This window comes from Megalobrama amblycephala, linkage group LG21, assembly GCF_018812025.1.
Source record: "Megalobrama amblycephala isolate DHTTF-2021 linkage group LG21, ASM1881202v1, whole genome shotgun sequence".
NCBI lineage: Eukaryota > Metazoa > Chordata > Actinopteri > Cypriniformes > Xenocyprididae > Megalobrama > Megalobrama amblycephala.
The window spans coordinates 15,042,491-15,060,805 of NC_063064.1; the positions used below are offsets into that span (position 1 = coordinate 15,042,491).

At 34.9% G+C, this 18,315-nt stretch overlaps 1 protein-coding gene across 31 annotated transcripts in view; it reads left to right on the plus strand.

Moving 5' to 3' along the window:
* Window positions 1-18,315, plus strand: part of cadpsa (Ca2+-dependent activator protein for secretion a) — a 155,217-nt gene that overhangs the window by 91,126 nt on the left and 45,776 nt on the right. For 19 of the 31 annotated variants that reach the window (XM_048171780.1, XM_048171763.1, XM_048171782.1 and 16 more), the window contains 6 exons: window positions 679-815; window positions 937-1,124; window positions 7,360-7,461; window positions 7,785-7,848; window positions 8,023-8,146; window positions 14,315-14,383. In XM_048171780.1, the coding sequence (XP_048027737.1) occupies window positions 679-815; window positions 937-1,124; window positions 7,360-7,461; window positions 7,785-7,848; window positions 8,023-8,146; window positions 14,315-14,383 (684 nt within the window). Of the gene's footprint in view, window positions 1-678; window positions 816-936; window positions 1,125-7,359; window positions 7,462-7,784; window positions 7,849-8,022; window positions 8,147-14,314; window positions 14,384-16,372; window positions 16,406-18,315 lie in introns of all 31 variants that reach the window. The other 12 variants (XM_048171775.1, XM_048171776.1, XM_048171779.1 and 9 more) reach the window with 3 other exon arrangements.

Genomic DNA, 18,315 nt, shown 5'->3' on the forward strand with positions numbered 1-18,315 from the left:
GAGATTCACCCATAGTCAAAAGCAAAAGTCTTCGGACTGCGGAGTTGGTCAGAACAAAAGTGGCAGACATGATACTTACTTGTTCAGATGACATTTTCCGGTGAAAATTCTTATTTTGGTCATACTTCCAAGAGGTAGAATCTGTGATTCCGAAATACGGTATCCACACCGATGCATTGACTGACAGCAAACATTAGATTCATCCGCGCTGAGAAGCTATGTCGATGCACAACCCATGTAAAGATAATTCCGCAAATAACTGCAATTGCAGGTTTCAAACAGAGATGGCGACAAAGAGGCAAAACTTACGGACTGCAGCTTTAAAGTAGCTCTTTATTACAGTCTCTCATAGATCAGTGTCAAGCAAATATATAGACCTATGGCTGTCAAAAGATTAAAAAAAATAATTGTGATATGTTGTTGTCGTTGTTGTTTTAGAGTTAAATTCAATTTTCTTTCATTTTTTTTTTTATTTTGATTTTGCACTTTTAGCTTGTAATGCACCTTTGATTGACTTTACACTGTAATGCAAGTTGACAATGACACTTTTTAAGTCGACATCTGGCTCAGATTAGAGATCTTTCTCTAAGGAGTGTGTGCTCCTGTGACATTGAGATGTGTATGCTTTGTAAAGCCTATTTCTTGTCTCCATACGTTAACATGCACACATACACACAGATGCAGACCGAGCACAGAAACATGGAATGGACGAGTTCATCTCCGCTAACCCCTGCAATTTTGACCACTCTTCGCTGTTTGAGATGGTTCAGCGGTTGACACTGGACCACAGACTCAACGATTCATACTCCTGCTTGGTAACTGAGCTTTCAATTCAATTTCATTCTGTTAGGGCTACAGCTGTCCTATTTATAGTATCATGTATTATCCTATTTACACTACTAAAAGCCCCCTTTTGTGTCTGATTGTGTGCCTCAGGGTTGGTTCAGTCCAGGCCAGGTGTTTGTATTAGATGAGTACTGCGCCAGGTACGGAGTGCGGGGGTGTCACAGGCACCTGTGTTACCTGAATGACCTGCTGGAGAGGGCAGAGAAAGGCTCCATGATCGACCCCACACTACTCCACTACAGCTTTGCCTTTTGCGCCTCTCACGTGCACGGCAACAGGTAGCGGCAATCTCACACTTTTTATATATTTCTCACTCCGTCTCTTTCTTAACACCCACTTCATTTTATTCTCATTTGTAACCACATTAATTCTCAAACCATTTATCTCTCATGTTCTCTCTCTGTCATTCATCCTACTCACACCTAAAGTTCTGTCTATTCTGTTCCTCCTAAAATCACTCCATCCCTCTTCACCATCCTGCCCTTTTATCTGTCTGTGCATCCACTGTCCACACATGGGCAGAAACAGAGGTAAAGTAAGACCAAGAGCACAAACTCCTTTTTGGCTGCCAAAGTGTTTCATAGAAACCCCATCCTTTCTCGTCAAAGCTTTGTGGTTGGTCACAGGTAATAATGCTTCTCTCCCAGAATCCCACAGTCGTTTCAATGCTTTTACAAGAAGCTCTAGTTGCTTCATTACCTGGTTCACAGGAGTCCTCAAAGTCTGTAACTACCCTTCTAACAAGTTTTCATTGTGTGGTTATTTTGTTTTTCAGCTTTATTTCAAGTATTTTTATCTGAGATACAAATATATTTACAATATATACAAGAAATATATAGAAATGTATAATTTTATATGTAAAAAAAATTAATTGAACATAATTATTAAATATTTATTATGTGATTTATTCAATTAAAAAAAAATCAATATTACAAAAATGTATTTATTTACTTAGCTAGTTAGTTACCATTTTGTACTTTTTTGCATTTACAGTTTTTTTTTCTGTTTGTTTGTTTGTTCGTTCGTTTGTTTTACAATCACTAGGACCCATTTCTCAATACTTTCATTTTTTCAAATCAAAATCAAATAAAAAAATTCACATTCAAAATGCACGAAAACTTCCAAAGTTTCAAATTAACTCATTCTTCCATAAAACTAGCAAAGGTTTCACCCAACAAACACACTTTGTCACTCACTTATTATGCAAAGTTTTGAACTTAAGTTTAAAAAGAGTATGTAAACGTGCAAATTGGCCTGTAGATAGAGCTTTGGTGGTGTTTGTGTCTGAGTGAGAAAAGAATTTATGTCATTTGAAAGATGTTGTCATTGAATGCATTTTGTGCCAAAGCAGTTATAAATAATCCACAATTTAGCCCACATAGAATGCGGCTGTGATCACTATGTTTTAAAAAAGAGACCTAAGTATTGAGAAATGGGTCCTAGCAATTGTAAAAAAAAAAAAAAAAAAAAAAAAAAAAAAAAAACAACAACAACAGTATTTGGACATTGTATTTAGACATTTTAAATGGTAAGTCTTTTTTGACCTGTAAGAGAGAAAAAATGTCTGATTTCGTTAGCATGTGGCTTATTTCTAAACAGTAAACTACTGACCCCTCACACCTCTTTCTCACCCTATACTTTCATTGTATTCTTGTCTAGTATTCAATTTGCTATTTCTGAAGGTTTTTGTCTTTTCTGTTTTAGTCTAATTTTTATTTGAATCTGTATTTTTAATCTCATGGTTATTTTTATTATTATTTGCATGATTCATGTTATTTCTCTTCTTCTTTTATTTCTCATGTACCCTCACACCATCTTCTGATAACCTTTGTGAATGTGTACCTTTGTCACTGTCTGCGTGTGTGTGTGTGTGTGTGTGTGTGGGATATGAAGCCAAAGAGTGAATGAGCTACTAAAATGGCCCGTGTCAGAGACCGAGCTGCTTAGTTCTCTGTTTCCCTCCCCCACTGAGCCCTTGACCCCCTCTAAGAAAGAGAACAAAATCATGGAGGTCTGGAGAAAAAAGTCGCAGGTGCTCACAGGCCCCAGAAGGTGAGAATGTAATTGCAACTCACTCTTTTGGGTGTGGAGTAGCGTTAAGCCCCTTCCTCAACATATGAAACTGGGGGATGGAAGTGAGGGAAGGCGGCAATTAAATGATTTCTTCTTTCTTCTGTGTGTGAGATTACTTGTTCTATTGTGTGTAATTTTATTCTTATTCATTATTTGTGATATTTGTGTCCAAAGTAGCAGCTTTATATGCAGTCTAAAAGTCTGAGACCACTAGTGAAATGCTTTTTGCCTTTTTCAATTCTTTTTGTAATTTAATACAAATTATTTTTTAATTACTATATATATATATATATAAATATATATATATATATATATCAGGGGTGTAACTGTACATGTATTCGTCCCGAACCGTCACGGTTCGTTGCATACAGCCAGAAGGGGACGCACATGGTAATGCAGTGCTGTTTGCCAACTGCTACAACAGGAAAAAACGCAGAAAAAGAAGAACAGACAATCTGCATAGATATGTTTACATGTAATGTGCAAGAAAGGCTCCTGTATATAGTTTACAGCAGAGGTCTCCAAACTTGGTCCTGGAGGGCCTCTGTCCTGCAAAGTTTAGCTCCAACCCCAATTAAACACACCTGAACCAGCTAATTAAGGTCTCACTAGGCATACAAGAAACTTTCAAGCAGGTGCGTTGGAGCTGGTTGGAGCTAAACTCTGCAGGACAGTGGCCCTCCAGGACCGAGTTTGGAGACCCCTGGTTTACAGCATTAGCTTTTTTATCCTTAAAGGTGCAGTGTGTAAATTTAAGGGCATCTAGCAGTGAGGTTGCGAATTGCAATATAGAGAAGCTACGGTAGCCAACACAGGACAAAGATGAGTAGCCAGCCAAGCAAACGCACTCTGTAGAGCAGTTTGTCCATTTAAGGCTACTGTAGAAACATGCGGTAAGGGGACCCATGGTGTATGTAGATAGAAATGGCTCATTCTAAGGTAATAAAAACATAATGGTTCATTATGTAAGGTCACCTTTAAGAAATGTTAATGTTTTATATATATATATATATATATATATATATATATATACACAGTTGCAAGAAAAAGTAAGTGAACCACTTGCAGAATCTGTGAAAATGTGAATAATTTTAATAAAATAAGAGATCATACAAAATGCATGTTATTTTTTATTTAGTACTGTCCTGAGTAAGTTATTTTACATAAAAGATTGCATTTAGTTCACAAGACAAAAAAATAGCTGAGTTTATTAAAATGGCCTCATTCAAAAGTATGTGAACCATTGATTCTCAATACTGTGTGTGGTTACCTGATGATCTACGACTGTTTTTTTTGTTTTGTGATGGTTGTTCATGAGTCCCTTGTTTGTCCTGAACAGTTAAACTGAGCTCTGTTCTTCAGAAAAATCCTCCAGGTCCTGCAGATTCTTAAATTTTCAAGCATTTTTTGCATATTTGAACCCTTTCCAGCAGTGACTGTATGATTTTGAGATTCATCTTTTCACACTGAGGACAACTGAGGGACTCAAACTCAACTATTAAAAAAGGTTCAAACATTCACTGATACTCCAGAAGGAAACACGATGCATTAAGAGCCGGGGGGGTGAAAACTTTTGAATTCAAATATCAAGGTAAATTGTACTTAGTTTTTCTTCCGGAAAACATGCAAGTATCTTCTGTTGGTTCCAATGGGCAGTACTAAATGAAAAACAATGATATTTCAACAAAATAAGAAAAATTGTGATATCTTCATCCTGTTCAAAAGTTTTCATATGCATTAAATTATTTTACATAATTATATTTTATCAAATAGAATTTTTTTGGTGTTTATTAACTTTCTAGGAATGAATTTCTAAGAAGAAAGACTGGTCTCAGACTTTTGGACACCACCGTATGTGTGAATGTGTATCTGTCTGAGGAGAGAGAGAGAGAGAAGTGAGGGTGAGGCAGGGAAACAGAATGTGATAGACATGTGTCGAACCAGTGAGATACATGCAGGGTAAAGAGAGAGAGATGAGGGACACTATGGATGGTGCCTTAAGGTCATTGCTGACAGGATGACAGGTCATCGCTCTGTCTCTCCATCTCTCTTTCCAAACTGTCCAAGGCCTCACTCCAGCCTGTCTGCTAGTGCCAAAACCTCACGTCCAGCCAACCACGCTCTTTATAACTGACATGACCCACAACCTGAACCTCTTGGCATTAGATTCCTATTCTGATATATATATATATATATATATATATATATATATATATATATATATATATATATATATATATATTTAAAGCCAAATCATCTACAAGTGTTACAGATGGTGACTATGGATCTCTAATGTTGTTTGACAAGATACTACTGCACCATTACCATATCTGGATAACCATATTAGTCTCATAACACACAAATATGAATATGCATGATGCTATGTAGTGTTCTTAAAAGGATATGAAATGCCGTAAATGCTTATGCTCTTGTTTAATTTCTTATGACACCTTCACAACACCTTAAAAGTACCATAGCATATTGAATGATTGACATATTCATCTAGTCTAAAGTGCTTAAATGAATAGCAGGGTATTACCATGTACATGTACATGTGCAGCAACAACAACACCACCAATAATAATAATAATAATAATAATAATACCATGGTCCAATATCCCAAAAAAAACATGGTAATACTGTTTTTTTGTTGTTATTGTTGTTTTCTGTTGTTGTTGTTGTTGTTGTTGTTTTGTGAGTGGATAAAATGATTTTGTTTTGTTTTTGTATTTTTTTTTGTTTGTTTTTGTTTTTTGTGGTTTTGTATTTTTTGTGTTTTATGACATTTTTTGTGTTTGTAGTTTTGTTTTTGTGGTTTTGTGTTTTGTTTTGTCTTTTTTTTTTTTTACAGAGAGAACAGATTTTTTTTTTATCTGCTGGTCCGTCTTTTATCAATCAGTTTTGTTGTGACACACAGCTAGAACAGAAACACACTCACAGCCGACGTATGTCACCTGCACGCAGTTTAACACACAAACACACACACACTCATGCAGAATGTTACCAAAGGGCCTGGCTCCTTATCGTTTGTGACATGGTAGACGGAAGGAGGGCTGTGAGCAGAGTGTATGTGACAGTGGAGGCGCGGGTCGCCGTGACAGCGGTTTGAGGAGCAGGAGACATGACACGCTCCTCATCAGTCCACTCCCCATGTCAGACCAGCGCACGCTGAAGGACAGCAGAGAAAAAGCAAGGGGGGTGGGGGGCAGGGATTTCAGAGGGGACCACCATGGCTGGCACACCAGACGGGGTCCATCGCTTAGTGTTTTTTGTTTTTTTTTGGAGGGGGGGATCGGTGACTGGGTCGCCTCTTCTCGCCTCAGAAATATCGTTGTTATATACTTCATCCAGACATGACAGACAGTGAGAGGTGTACATGTCTCGTTTAATTCTCAAATCTAATAGATTAGCTTACATAGATCAATTGCATGGTGAAATATGTGTTTTAATTTCAGTTTTTGAAAACGTAAGTGCGTTTAGAAAACAGGAAGTGATGATGGACATCATGGTAATTTGGCTAATAAGCTTAGGAGTGGCACTGACGTATCAGGTGAACTGTTTCCCACAGCCTCTCTCTATCTCTTATAGAGTCACAATAAGAAACCTGTGAGTGTGTATGTGGTGAGAGGTTGAAGACCTGAGTGCTGGTAGCAGGGGGCTCTGGTAATCCTCGCCAATGTCTTTGTATTGTGGAGGACTCTCTATTTGACCATAGACAGGGAGGGGGTCTGAGTTTAGGCCCTTCCAAAAAGCCTTGCCTGAGGAGGGGATGGCACTCACAGATACACATTGAGGCATACACACTAGGAATTGCACCCACTGACAGCATTGTTTATTTGGACGTACTACGTTGTTTAAGAATCCGGTTTACAATGCACAGTGGTTTTGCACATCTTACAGACTGATTCTGGGCAGTGATCACTAAAAAATTGACCCAAATGTCTCTTTAAATATGCATATAGCACAAATAGCAACATACACATAGCACAGTGCTATGTCACTCATACGGTAAAACTAAATTTTTGGTTGTTGGTGAATAAGATTTTTGCTCTCAAGTGCATGCAAAAGTGAATTAACTCCAAAGTATTTACACAAATGAACACGTATGCACATGCAAATACACTGAAATAAAAAGCTGAGGCTTTTTCAGAAGTTAAAAATAGTGTCTTATTCTTACAGTTTTTTTCTCTCTGTAATAATCTGTGTGCTTAATTAAAGAGTTGAGCTGAATCTCTCAGTAACACATACCTTTTGAACAGCACAGTTAAGCATGGCAGCCATAAATGGAAAATTATTTATAGTGCTAGTGTAATATTCATGTGTCTGGCCTGTTCATGATCCCTTCATGAGACCCAGTGGTTGTTTCTGTGACCCTTGTTTCCCTAATGAAAGGAGCAGTGGCATTCATTTCTACTCTTGTGTGTGTGTGTGTCGCCTCAGGCCTGATGGAATCGGTACAGTCTCAGTACAAGAGAAGGAACATTTCGAAGAGATCAAAGAACGACTGCGCGTGCTGCTCGAAAACCAGATCACACACTTCAGGTACATCACTGTCAGTCTACACAGTATCACTTATACCACCTTATTAACAGCTAGAGATAATAATGGAATATGTGGTGTGTGTGTGTGTATATATATATATATATATATATTTTTTTTTTTTTTTTTTTTTTTTTTTTTTAGTGTGAAACTGCTAAATGCATTAATGTTCATGTAAAGTAAATGTGAAACTGGTTGTGATAACTAGATGTCTTGATGAAACAGGATATTCTTATTTATTTCAAACAAATTTATATGGGAATGTATAATGGCTCATTTGTCAATGTTTCAAAGCAGTTTTAAACTGATACATTTTCTTTCTGAAGGTATTGCTTTCCATTTGGACGCCCAGAAGGAGCCTTAAAAGCCACGTTGTCTCTGCTTGAAAGGGTGTGGTGCCATTTTTATCTTATGCTCCGTACTCTGTTTTTACACCACATATATATAAAAAATGTCTGTTGTCATTTTTAATATGTGTGTATGTGTATCAAAAAAGCATATGAGACAAAGTAAAAACAGACCTAGAAGCAAAAGCGTATATTGATTTCTAATTTGGTTTTGCAGGTCTTAATGAAGGACATTGTGACACCTGTACCTCAGGATGAGGTGAAGGCAGTGATCCGTAAATGTCTGGAGCAGGCAGCTTTAGTGAACTACCAGCGTCTCTCAGAATATGCCAAGGTGGAAGGTAGGAAGCACATATTCCTGTTCAGCAGAGTTTTTTTCTCCTCTCTTCAATAGTATAGTACTTGACTTTTTCCTCTGTTAGTAGCAGTGCTATACAACAGTGATGCTCAACTAACCAGAATTCCATAGATGCAGTGCTGAAATGCCACTCATAATGTTTTTTTTTTTTTGGTAATAATAGGAATGCTTACAATGGAGCGGTAGTTAACTGTTGGTGTGTGTAATGGATTTTTATGTTGTCTTATGACCTATTAGTTCTGTGTAATGCTGACAGGATGCTGTCAATACCACTACATATTCCAGTACTATGTGGTTTGTTTGGGTACCCAGATAGTGGTAATGTTGTTGTTTTGTGTTTTATTTCAATTTTTTTTTTTTTTTTTTAATAGCTGAATTCTTTGAAAAATAGATGGAAAGTAAATTACAGTTTCTGATGGTTTTAAAATATAATAATAAAAATAATAATAAAAATAATGTACATGGCTTGACATTAACACCCCCAACCCGCCAAATGCGATGGATTTCAGCAGTGGCTTGTAACAGTCATTTCCATAGCCACTTTGGCGGGTTGAATATTATATATAACATATATATTTTTCATTTGTAGTAGGGCATCTGAAAAACTAACTGCAATAACAAACATATTGATTCTTTCATACATATCGATACGGAAATATGTAAAACTCATTTTCCGCAGAATACCAGATACATGATACCAGCTGTGCTTTCTTGCTCTCTCATCTCCTCTTACAGCGAGTTGTCACACAAACCTCACTTGTTTTCTCGCTTGTTTCATTAGCTCCGGATGAATATTGTTGGTGTTGGGCTTGAATTTCGGCATGGGATTGAGTGTATTGTGCATAATTTTACTCATTCCCACAGATTTTGTGCTCACACCCAAAGTGCATGCACATAAAGCCACCTCTCGCACGTCATGATTTTGCTGAGCTAGATGCATTCCTGGGTCAACATATTTTGTTGATCCTGGAACAACATTCCAGTCTGAAAAATTAGTCTTAACCCTATTCCTACACCTAAACCTAATCCTACCCATAAATTATCCCAAAAATCAGAGGGAAATGATAGATGAATAACACTGATGTAGAAGCACCAATAGGTTGTTTGCAATCACGTGGTTCTGGTGACGCGCGAAATACCAGTGGAGGGCAAGCAGTGAAAATTAGAATGGAAGAGATGGAGAAAAGTCCTTTCTGTGCTGGTTTAGAAAAGTATAAACAGAAAATGACAACATATGTTGGATGTGATCTTTATGTTATGAAGAGGAGCGACTTTTCCACTGAATTGAAAGAATTCCTGCCATCGAGGAGGTAGATATAGAGGCTGTAAAGCTGCCGTCACGCTGTGTTCAGTTCTAGTCTGGGTTTGTTTATATCGCGCTGCCTTTCTACTAGTGAAGTTAGGGCAGTATTTTGATTTTCTGTCGTGATTGTGAAAAATGTCGCCATTGTCGGTCACTATGCTGAATCGAGAATCGCAACAGGAGCTCACATCATCGTTCAAAGACTAAACTGGATGGTGTAATACAATTGTTGCCTTTTCTACATGTAAAAACACACTAAGGGGAGCAGGTTGTGGAGGTGACGGGAAGACGCCATATATCTAATCTGATAATGTCACTGAGTTAACCCACTCCCTATCACTCAATAAAATAATCACATAGCTGAGTGTTTTTGAAAGTGTTGTCTTTGTTGTTGAATCGACTTCTGTCAGCTTGTTAAACATTTATTTATCTGGACATTTTCTACCATATGATGGCTGAAGCAGCAGCGCGTGACACTGTTCTCATGGTAACCAGATCAACATTGTGAACGGAATACTACAAAACTTAAGCGAAAACACCAAATTATCATTCAATGGGATAAAATAGCTTCTCTTCCCTGCAAACGATACCATGAAGAATGTGGATATTTAACCAAGTCAAAAACAAAGAAGGTAAGCAGGTATCCATATTCATTTCAGTATCAGCAGATGCAAAACGCTATTAAAGGCGACAACTTTAAAAGGTAAAAAAAACGATATAAGTTATAAAAAACGCTAAAAGTTATGTAAACGATATAAACACCTTCTGGGTTCTCGATTTTATCAATTTGAGCAACCATAAACGACGCAAATCATACGAATTTTGAGTTTTTGATAGGATTCCTATATAGAAAAATCACTCCCTGCCCTCCAGACTCATTCGCGCTGCTGCTGTGACGTCATGTGCAAACAACCTATTCATGATTTTAAGCCTAAACTTGACATAATCTGTAAACTTGCCCATCAAATCTGATGTTGTTCCAGGATCAACAAAAATGTTGACCCAGGAACATGTTGAACTCAGCAAAATCAGGTTCTGCTCCACCTCTCAGTACTAAAATGAGTTCTATTTTGCTGCTTATTGAGCTTAAACAGTTAAATACACACACAATAATGTCAAAATGCTGGTCTTGGTGAGTATTCATGTAAACACAGTCAGTTAAGGTTTAAGTGAACATAAACAGTTGAGAAAGAAAACGCACATGTAACAGTATTATGGATCAGTGTGTCAGGTCTTAAAGTGACAGCAGCCTAATATACCTGCAGCCAAATTAAGATAATATTAATATAGATTATATATTAATAATATATATTATTAATAATTAAGATAATGTTACAAATATCTATATGGCCATTTTTCCCCATGGTATCAATGTGAAAATTGTGGCCAGTGAAAATGTTGAGTGGCTTGTACTAGCCGCAGTGGCTGGTGAGCAAAAAAGTTAATGTCAAGCCCTGATAATGTATGTTATTATTTTTTTTTTTTATACAAATACATTGTATTAAAAATAATAATTTTCTAAACATTATTATTATTATTATTATTAATAATATGTTTTTTTAATTATTTTTAATTTGAATAAAATGTTTATATGATTACATCCTGGACTTTAGACCCATCCCTTGCTTTTTGAATAGGTTTTGTTGGTGCAGGTTTGTTTTAGTTGTTTCTAGAAGTATGTAAAAATGCATTCAATTCCCTTTTCTCAAACCCTGGCCTCAGTGCCACATTGCTCTGCTTGATGGTTTCTCGCTGCCCTCTGTGGATGTTCGCCTCTTTCCTGTGGTTTAGCTTTAAGGACGAAAACTACTTTACAGCAACAAATATTCTTTTCCTTTCCAGCTCTTCATCACCTTTCCGGCTCCCCTGCTTCATATGTTTATTGCAGAATCACTGCCTTTTTACTAGTGTCTTTCTTTCTTTCTTTCTTTCTTTCTTTCTTTCTTTCTTTCTTTCTTTCTTTCTTTCTTTCTTTCTTTCTTTCTTTCTTTCTTTCTCTCTTTCTTTCTTTCTGCTCCCTCCCTCTGCGCTTTCCTCTTGTTTATTGGCTTTTCTTCTTATTTGGAGCCCTCTCTTGTTGAGCCAGTTTGAGAAGCCAATATACAGTGCAAAGCTGGGATTGCCCACTCAAGCAACACACATTGTGTGTTGCAAGTGAGACGGTTTCTTTCATGGATATGGACAGCAACACTGTGGCTCACACACAGGTGGTCTTTGATGTCAAATAACAGCCATGTTGATTGGACAAATGCTTTAATTTTGTCTGGAATTTGCTTTTCTCCAATTATTTTTCAGTGACCGTCCATGTCCATGAAGAAATATGACTGGGCACTGCAGATACTGAAGGAGAAGCCCTTAGTATCTGTTAGCCAGATGATGTCTGTGTTGTTCCCTATTGACCTTTTGATTGCTGAACACTAAACTGAATGTGACTTTTGTACTACTAACCCAAACTGACCATGAGTTTGCAGCACATCCCCAAAATAAAGTCTTTCCAGAGACCAAAACTTTCAGCTGGAGTAACTTAAATGCTAGACTAATGGTAGACATCAACAGAATTGTCCATAACTGAAACCTAGTAAGTCTGAAGTGACCAAACCAAACCGAAATATTCACAAACATTTTTTCGCACCAAAAGCTAATTGTGTCCAATGCAAAGTTTTTGTCATTCTAAAAATAGTTCATACTTGTCAAACGTTTGGTATAATTAAAATTTTTTGAAAGAAGTCTCTTATGCTCACCAAGGCTGCATTTGCCTGTATTTGATTAAAAAAAAGTAAAATGATAACATTGTAAAATATTAATAGAATTTAATAATTGTTTTCTATTTTAATATATTTAACCCTTATAGGGTCTTTGGGGTCTGCACAGACCCCAAACGACGTTTGCTCAATTAAAAAAAAAAAGTTCTCTTTGTCCAAATAACATGAAACTTTGTACAGTTGTTAACACTTTCTAGATCTACAAAGAAAAAAAAATGGAGTGATACCTTGTTTTTATGAACTCCAAGGGTCACACTCAGGGTCTTCGGGGTCTCCACAGACCCCAGACAACAAAATGTAATTTTGTAACAAAATAATTGTTTTTTAAAAAACAAATGTAATTTTACTCTGTTTATTAATGTTTTTACTTCATATTTGTGCAGTTTTTGGAGGATTTGTCATATCTTTTAAATTTATATAAATAAATAAATAAATAAATAAATATTTTTTTAATACAAAAACAGCTTATTATGTAAAATTCACTTTATAAAAGACCCACATTTCTAACTTTCATTCATGAGGATAACATGGATAATTTGACATGGTTTAGTGTAAGATTTTTGCCCACCTTTTGGAAAATGCAGTTTTAAAAGTAAAAAAAAAATCACTTTTACCAGTAGACGGCTGCAGAGCTCCACTATTTCCTATGTGCTATATGAAAGACTTACTGAAAGACATCTTTTCACAAGTATTTTTCAGTTGGATTTATATCTAAATATTATGAAATCACAATTATGACAATAAAAGACAATAAAAATGACTTTTTGTCAAAGTTTAGCATTTTACTGAAAAAAAATACGTTTTTCAAAAATGTTGATTTTGAGGATGAATATTGTCCATTTTCTAAGTGGAGTCTCATCATAATGTAACAATATTGAAAAACTGATTTTTTTCATTACAAAAAATACTAAACTTTGACAAAAAGTAGGCTTTATTGTTATAATTGTGATTTCAGAATATTTAGATATGAATCCAACTGAAAAAAACTTATGAAAAGATGTCTTTCAGTCAGTCAAATAACACATAGCAAATAGTGGAGCTCTGCAGCCATCTACTGGTAAAAATCTACTGCTACTTTTATAACTGCATTTTCCAAAAGATGGGCAAAAATCTTACACTAAACCATGTCAAATTATCCATGTTATCCCCATGAATGAAATTTAGAAATGTGGGTCTTTTATAAAGTGAATTTTACATAAAAAGCTGTTTTTGTATATAAATTTAATAAATATGATAAATCCTCCAAAAACTGCACAAACATGGAGTAAAAACATTAATAAACAGAATAAAATTACATTTATTTAAAAAAAAAAACAAACAAGTATTTTGTTACAAAATTGCATTTTGTTGCCTGGGGTCTGTGGAGACCCGGAAGACCCTGAGTGTACTTCCCAAACGAAGACCGCACAAGGGTTAATAAGTAATTTATTCCTGTGATTATAAAGCTGAATTTGCAGCAGTCCTTAGTCTTTAATAGATTAAAAGTGACAGTAAAGTCATTTATAGTGTTACAAACGACATTTTACTGCCGTTTTCATCAAATGCAGCCTTGGTGAGCATAAGAGAATTTTTTTAAATTAAAAAAACTAAACAAAACAAAACAAAACAAAAAAACAATTATTCCAAACTTTTGGGTAGTGACATGTTGTTACAATATCATATTTTGGACTCAATGTGAAGGAGTTTATAGAGCAAAAATTTTTTCATTTTAAATTTTTGTGCATACAATGAGTTGGAAATTCAGACTTAGTGTGAATTAACTGTAACATCCTAATATCAAAGAATAAACAAACTGCCTAGGAAAGAGAGATTATCCAGAAACACTCAATAATCACAAATTATGTTGTTTTCAGGCTCGCTTTAGCTGAGTATTGAGACCATTTTCCTCTAGCCTCATGCATACTGACCTACAGATCATGACTGATTTCTAATAGTTGCTAAAGGCTTTTTATCAACCCTGCCAGGCAACTTTGCATGCAAGTAGATTTGGTCAAAAGCCCCTTAGTGCACATGCAGCCGTTGTGCTTCTTTCTCTCTCTTTCTCCTCTGACCCCTTGCTCTTGCATGCCCCCATCCTCTTTTATAGGGAAAAAGAGAGAAATGTATGAGCATCCTGTCTTCTGTTTGGCGTCACAAGTGATGGATTTAACCATTCGTGAGTACCCTGCTTATCTGGAGCCACTCCATCACTTCCGCCACCCCGCCATTTGGTTTTTTTCCCCCAGTTTTTGAGCACTTTCACAAACAGTTGTTCCCTCATGCCCTGAGCGGCAACATCCTCTTTTCTTGCTTGCAGTCTGCTTGCCTTTTTTTTTTAAGTGTGTCGCTTGAATCTTAGGTTGAGTGATTCAGCCACAGGTCTTCCTGTCGCTGTGATCAGACCATCCTGTCCAGCTGAGTCAGTGTGGCAGCTGTTCTTTCTGTTTGTGACTTGAATGCATTTTTACTTTGCTTTTGTGTAAGTCACTCCTCCCCACCTATGTCTTTTTATCAACGTGTGCCAGTACTGGTCAGGTACAAGGTGAAGATAAATAATTCAAATCCTCTTCAACCCAGGAACAAAACAGGGATTCTGACACAGCTTTTGGAGTCATCGTGTTTCTAATCATGTTTTCAACCATGAGTGCTGTATGTTTTTTTTTTGTCTGTTATCAACTCCAGCAGCTGATCACTGTGGTTCTTCACTGTTTTTCTGTTTATGATTTGGTTTATTATTTCTGTCTTGGGTCAAAGTTGGTTTCAGATATGTTTCTGGTGTAAGATTGTAAAAGCAGGGGTGTAAAGTACTTGTACGTCATTACTTTACAGGAATTTCCATTTTATTGAATGTACTCATACTGAATTTTCCAAGAGAAAAAAATATTTTGTGCCCTGAAAATCTAAATGAAATAGTAAAAAGTAGTACGTACATATTTCACAGAAAAACAGAATACACTACCTTTCAAACGTTTGGCGCCTTTATTATTTTACTAATATAAATAATAATAATAATAATAATAATAATAATAATAATAATAAACAACTCATATAATGGTTTTCTGTTTTATATATATACTTTAAAATGTAATTTATTCCTGTGATGCAAAGCTGCATTTTCAGCATCATTTTTTATCACATGGTCCTTCAGAAATCATTTTAATATGCTTAATTGGTGCTCAAGAAACATTTCCTATTATTATCAATGTTGAAAACAGTTGTGCTGCTTAATATCTTTGTGGAAATCCTTACGCTTTTTTCATGATTCTTTGAATAGAAATTTTAAAAGAACAGCATTTATTTGAAAAAATAATATTGTAACAATGTAAAAGTCAATATGGTTACTTGGATATTTAATGCGTCCTTCCTAAATAAAAGTATTTAGGAAGCATGCATTACACACATCAACCAACCACCAAATCTTACAGAACTGTCTAAGCTTTTAAATGGCAGTGTATATTTCTTGTCCATCATACCAAGCCAAGAAAACCAATCAAATCATTTTAACTTTAATAGCCAACACACAAATAGCCTTTCAAGCAATAGTTTTAGTTAATGAATTTAATTATATCCAGTGATCACCACTGCTGCTGAATTTAAACTTTGAGAATTTCAGATAAATATTTTGAGGATATAAATTTCATCACTTTATTATTTACTATAAAGTAACTACTTTTCTAGCTTTTAATGCTGAAGTCTAATGCTGAAGTTTAATACTAAAGTTAAATGTGGAAGCCTTTCTTTATGTTCTCTCAAGTATGTTTTACATTTAGTAATATTTACAGTAATGATTTTTGATCTTTTACACCCCTGTTTAAAAGGTGTGTTTTTCCAGCGTAACACGACCACTCTTGTAGAATTTCTTTCACGCAATCCCTCGTGGAATGACAGTGAACTGCAGGTCTTTCGGGGTTAGACAGTCCTGTCCTTAAATGCTTCTTTCTTTCTTTCTTTCTTTCTTTCTTTCTTTCTTTCTTTCTTTCTTTCTTTCTTTCTTTCTTTCTTTCTTTCTTTCTTTCTTTCTTTCTTTCTTTCTTTCTTTTCTTCCTTCTCTCTCTACTTCCCATCAGATCTCACATCTGAAACAAAATGAAAGCTGACCCCTTCTTCCTTTTCTCTTTCCCTTTCTTTCTCCCTTCCTCCTTCCCGTTTCTCTCTTTCTTTTTAGTAGAGAAATCTCAGAAGGATCAGAAGGATCCAGGTGACATCTTTTGTCTGACTTACTATTAAACTCATCTTAAAAAGCCCTGCCCTTCCCCAGTTCAAAACATAACCAACTCACAGCATTCGCATGGCACAATTTGCAGACATTAAGATAACCGTGGGAATGTTGTGACAACGTTATGCCAATGTCTCCTTCAGTCTATACATTGCATCCAAATGATGAAGATGCATTTTCCATGAGCTGGTAAGAGCTGAATGTGAATTATGTATGCATTACCAGTCTATGGAACATGCAGAGTGAGTATTTCTTTAATTCTTTCTTAAAATAAAGCAGACTTTTAGCCTGTATTATTTATGATTAAAGTGATACTCTCTCTGCACCAAGTGCGTGATTAAGAAAAAACAGTAACACTTTTACTGTAGAATTCAATCCTTTAACATGAATTAATGCATATATATTTATTATATTTTCTATATATTAAAATATATTGCATATAAATATATATTACTATACAGTACAATACACTATTATTCATAAGAAATTCATGTATATATATATATATATATATATATATATATACAGTACAGACCAAAAGTTTGGAACCACTAAGATTTTTAATGTTTTTTAAAAGAAGTTTCGTCTGCTCACCAAGGCTACATTTATTTAATTAAAAATACAGTAAAAAACAGCAATATTGTGAAATATTATTACAATTTAAAATAACTGTGTACTATTTAAATATATTTGACAAAGTAATTTATTCCTGTGATGCAAAGCTGAATTTTCAGCATCGTTACTCCAGTCTTCAGTGTCACATGATCCTTCAGAAATCATTCTAATATGCTGATTTGCTGCTCAATAAACATTTATGATTATTTTCAATGTTGAAAACAGTTGTGTACTTTTTTTTTCAGGATTCCTTGATGAATAGAAAGTTCAAAAGAACAGCATTTATCTGAAATACAAAGCTTCTGTAGCATTATACACTACCGTTCAAAAGTTTGGGGTCAGTAAGAATTTTTATTTTTATTTTTTTGAAAAGAAATTAAAGAAATGAATAATTTTATTCAGCAAGGATGCATTAAATCAATCAAAAGTGGCAGTAAAGACATTTATAATGTTACAAAAGATTAGATTTCAGATAAACACTGTTCTTTTGAACTTTCTATTCATCAAATAATCCTGAAAAAAAATATTATACACAAATATTTTGTACAATTGTACACATTAAATGTTTCTTGAGCAGCAGATCAGCATATTAGAATAATTTCTGAAGGATCATGTGACACTGAAGACTGGAGTAATGATGCTGAAAATTCAGCTTTGCCATCACAGGAATAAATTACTTTGTGAAATATATTCACATAGAAAACAGTTATTTTAAATTTTAATAATATTTCACAATATTACTGTTTTTTACTGTATTTTTAATTAAATAAATGTAGCCTTGGTGAGCAGACAAAACTTCTTTTAAAACATTAAAAATCTCAGTGGTTCCAAACTTTTGGACTGTACTGTATATATATATATATATATATATATATATATATATATATATATATATATATATATATATATATATATATATATATATATATATATATTAACCAATATTAATACATGTTTTAAAAAATAATGTTCATTGCTTGTTTTATAATACTACAATTGCATAACTAATGTTAAAAAATTGAACTTTATTGTAAAGTGTTACAGAAAAATCTCTAATGTGTCAAATAGCAATACTGATGACTGTTAATAATTTTTCAGTTCACATCATATTGCTGATTTTGCATTGGAGTGAATATGGTGATCATTGTGTGTTGGTTTCCCAAACCTTTACAAAAATATCAGGAAAACACGTATAGTTAATCTACAAATTACAGTAGATGTTATGGTTTAGAAACCCCTCATTTCTAAAATGTCTTGAATTAGGAAAATCAGGTATT